Consider the following 1203-nt stretch of genomic DNA (forward strand, 5'->3'; position numbering starts at 1 on the left):
ATAGGCCGGCCCAGTCCAAACTTATGTGTTTGTGTTTGGCTCCATTTTCAAATGTCTCCACATGTACAACTCTCTGCAGCGTGCGTTGTTGTGTGGACAATAGGCAAAAACTATTGAAAAGTATGGGCTTTGTATCAAACTAAGTATATATATTTTAAACGCATCGGTGTGGACGCGCGGGGCCTAATCAGTCGGATGGCCATTAATTAATGATCGTCATTCGGCTTCATACATGTAGTGATCTGTATCACCCAAATCTTCAATTTGAAATCTCACACTTTTAAGTCAACAATTCTCTCGATTGATCCGCGCTCGAGCTGAGATTATAAAGTTTATTTGTAAAGAATACGTACGTGTAATATGTACGAGTAAAAGAACACGAGAAAGATAAATCTATTTCAAGATCTTTCAAGATTTGGTTGTCGCAAGTTGTAATAAATGGCTAAATATAATTAAGATTGGACTTACCCGAAATGTTTGTTGGGCTTTCAATCCTTTGCCCTTTGCCCCTCGTTTTGCCAGAAGATCTTCTGCGCTATAAGCGGTGGTGCCGGTGGAAACGATGTCGACTGCCCCAGTGTTCTGTGCAGACTCTTCGTCAGAAGTGGGTGAACTAGATGTAGATCGAGAGCTCGTGCTTGATGAGTTCAACGCATCCGTTTGCTCGTTGGAGGTAATCGCTGCCTGTAGTTGTGTCGGTTTGCAAAACGCTGGACAAAGCATTTGGGTTTGTTTTCAACAAAGCGAGAAATTCGCAAATTACTTTTTGCTCGTGATTTGCCATTTCAAAATTAAAGAAGCTACGAGAACGATTCTTTTAGATCGAAGTATCGAGATCAGTTATAGGAACTGCGTGCACAAACACTACACTTTTGGCGCTGTTCGTTTTGAAGCTCTGGTTGTATTACATATATGGTAAAGGTGGGGTCATTTATTTACCGACAACTAATGATCACCGACTCAATTCACCCCAGGGAGCCCTAGCGCTTTATAGCTAAATATTGCGCTTTATCGCTATAAAAAAAAAAACTTATGTACTTTGTAATAAAAATTAAAAACGAAATACGTTTCTGGGGTGATTGAGTCACAGATTGTACGAGAGCAACTTCCATTCACAGTTTAAATTCCCTTGTCGGTTACGCATGCACGGTGAGCGCTCGGGCTCCCTGTGTACTACGCACCGTATATGGTAAACGAAAGGTC

The 1203-nt window shown here is 41.3% G+C and overlaps 1 protein-coding gene across 1 annotated transcript in view; it reads right to left on the reverse strand.

The window, feature by feature from the left end:
• The window catches only part of LOC138035983 (myb-like protein X), an 11244-nt gene extending 10521 nt beyond the window's left edge, over positions 1–723 (reverse strand). Inside the window, exon 1 of the mRNA XM_068882365.1 lies at positions 469–723. Coding sequence (XP_068738466.1) covers positions 469–723 — 255 coding nt within the window. The remainder of the gene's footprint in view (positions 1–468) is intronic.
• Positions 724–1203: the final 480 nt, after the last annotated feature.

This window comes from Montipora capricornis, unplaced genomic scaffold (assembly GCF_036669925.1).
Source record: "Montipora capricornis isolate CH-2021 unplaced genomic scaffold, ASM3666992v2 scaffold_445, whole genome shotgun sequence".
NCBI lineage: Eukaryota > Metazoa > Cnidaria > Anthozoa > Scleractinia > Acroporidae > Montipora > Montipora capricornis.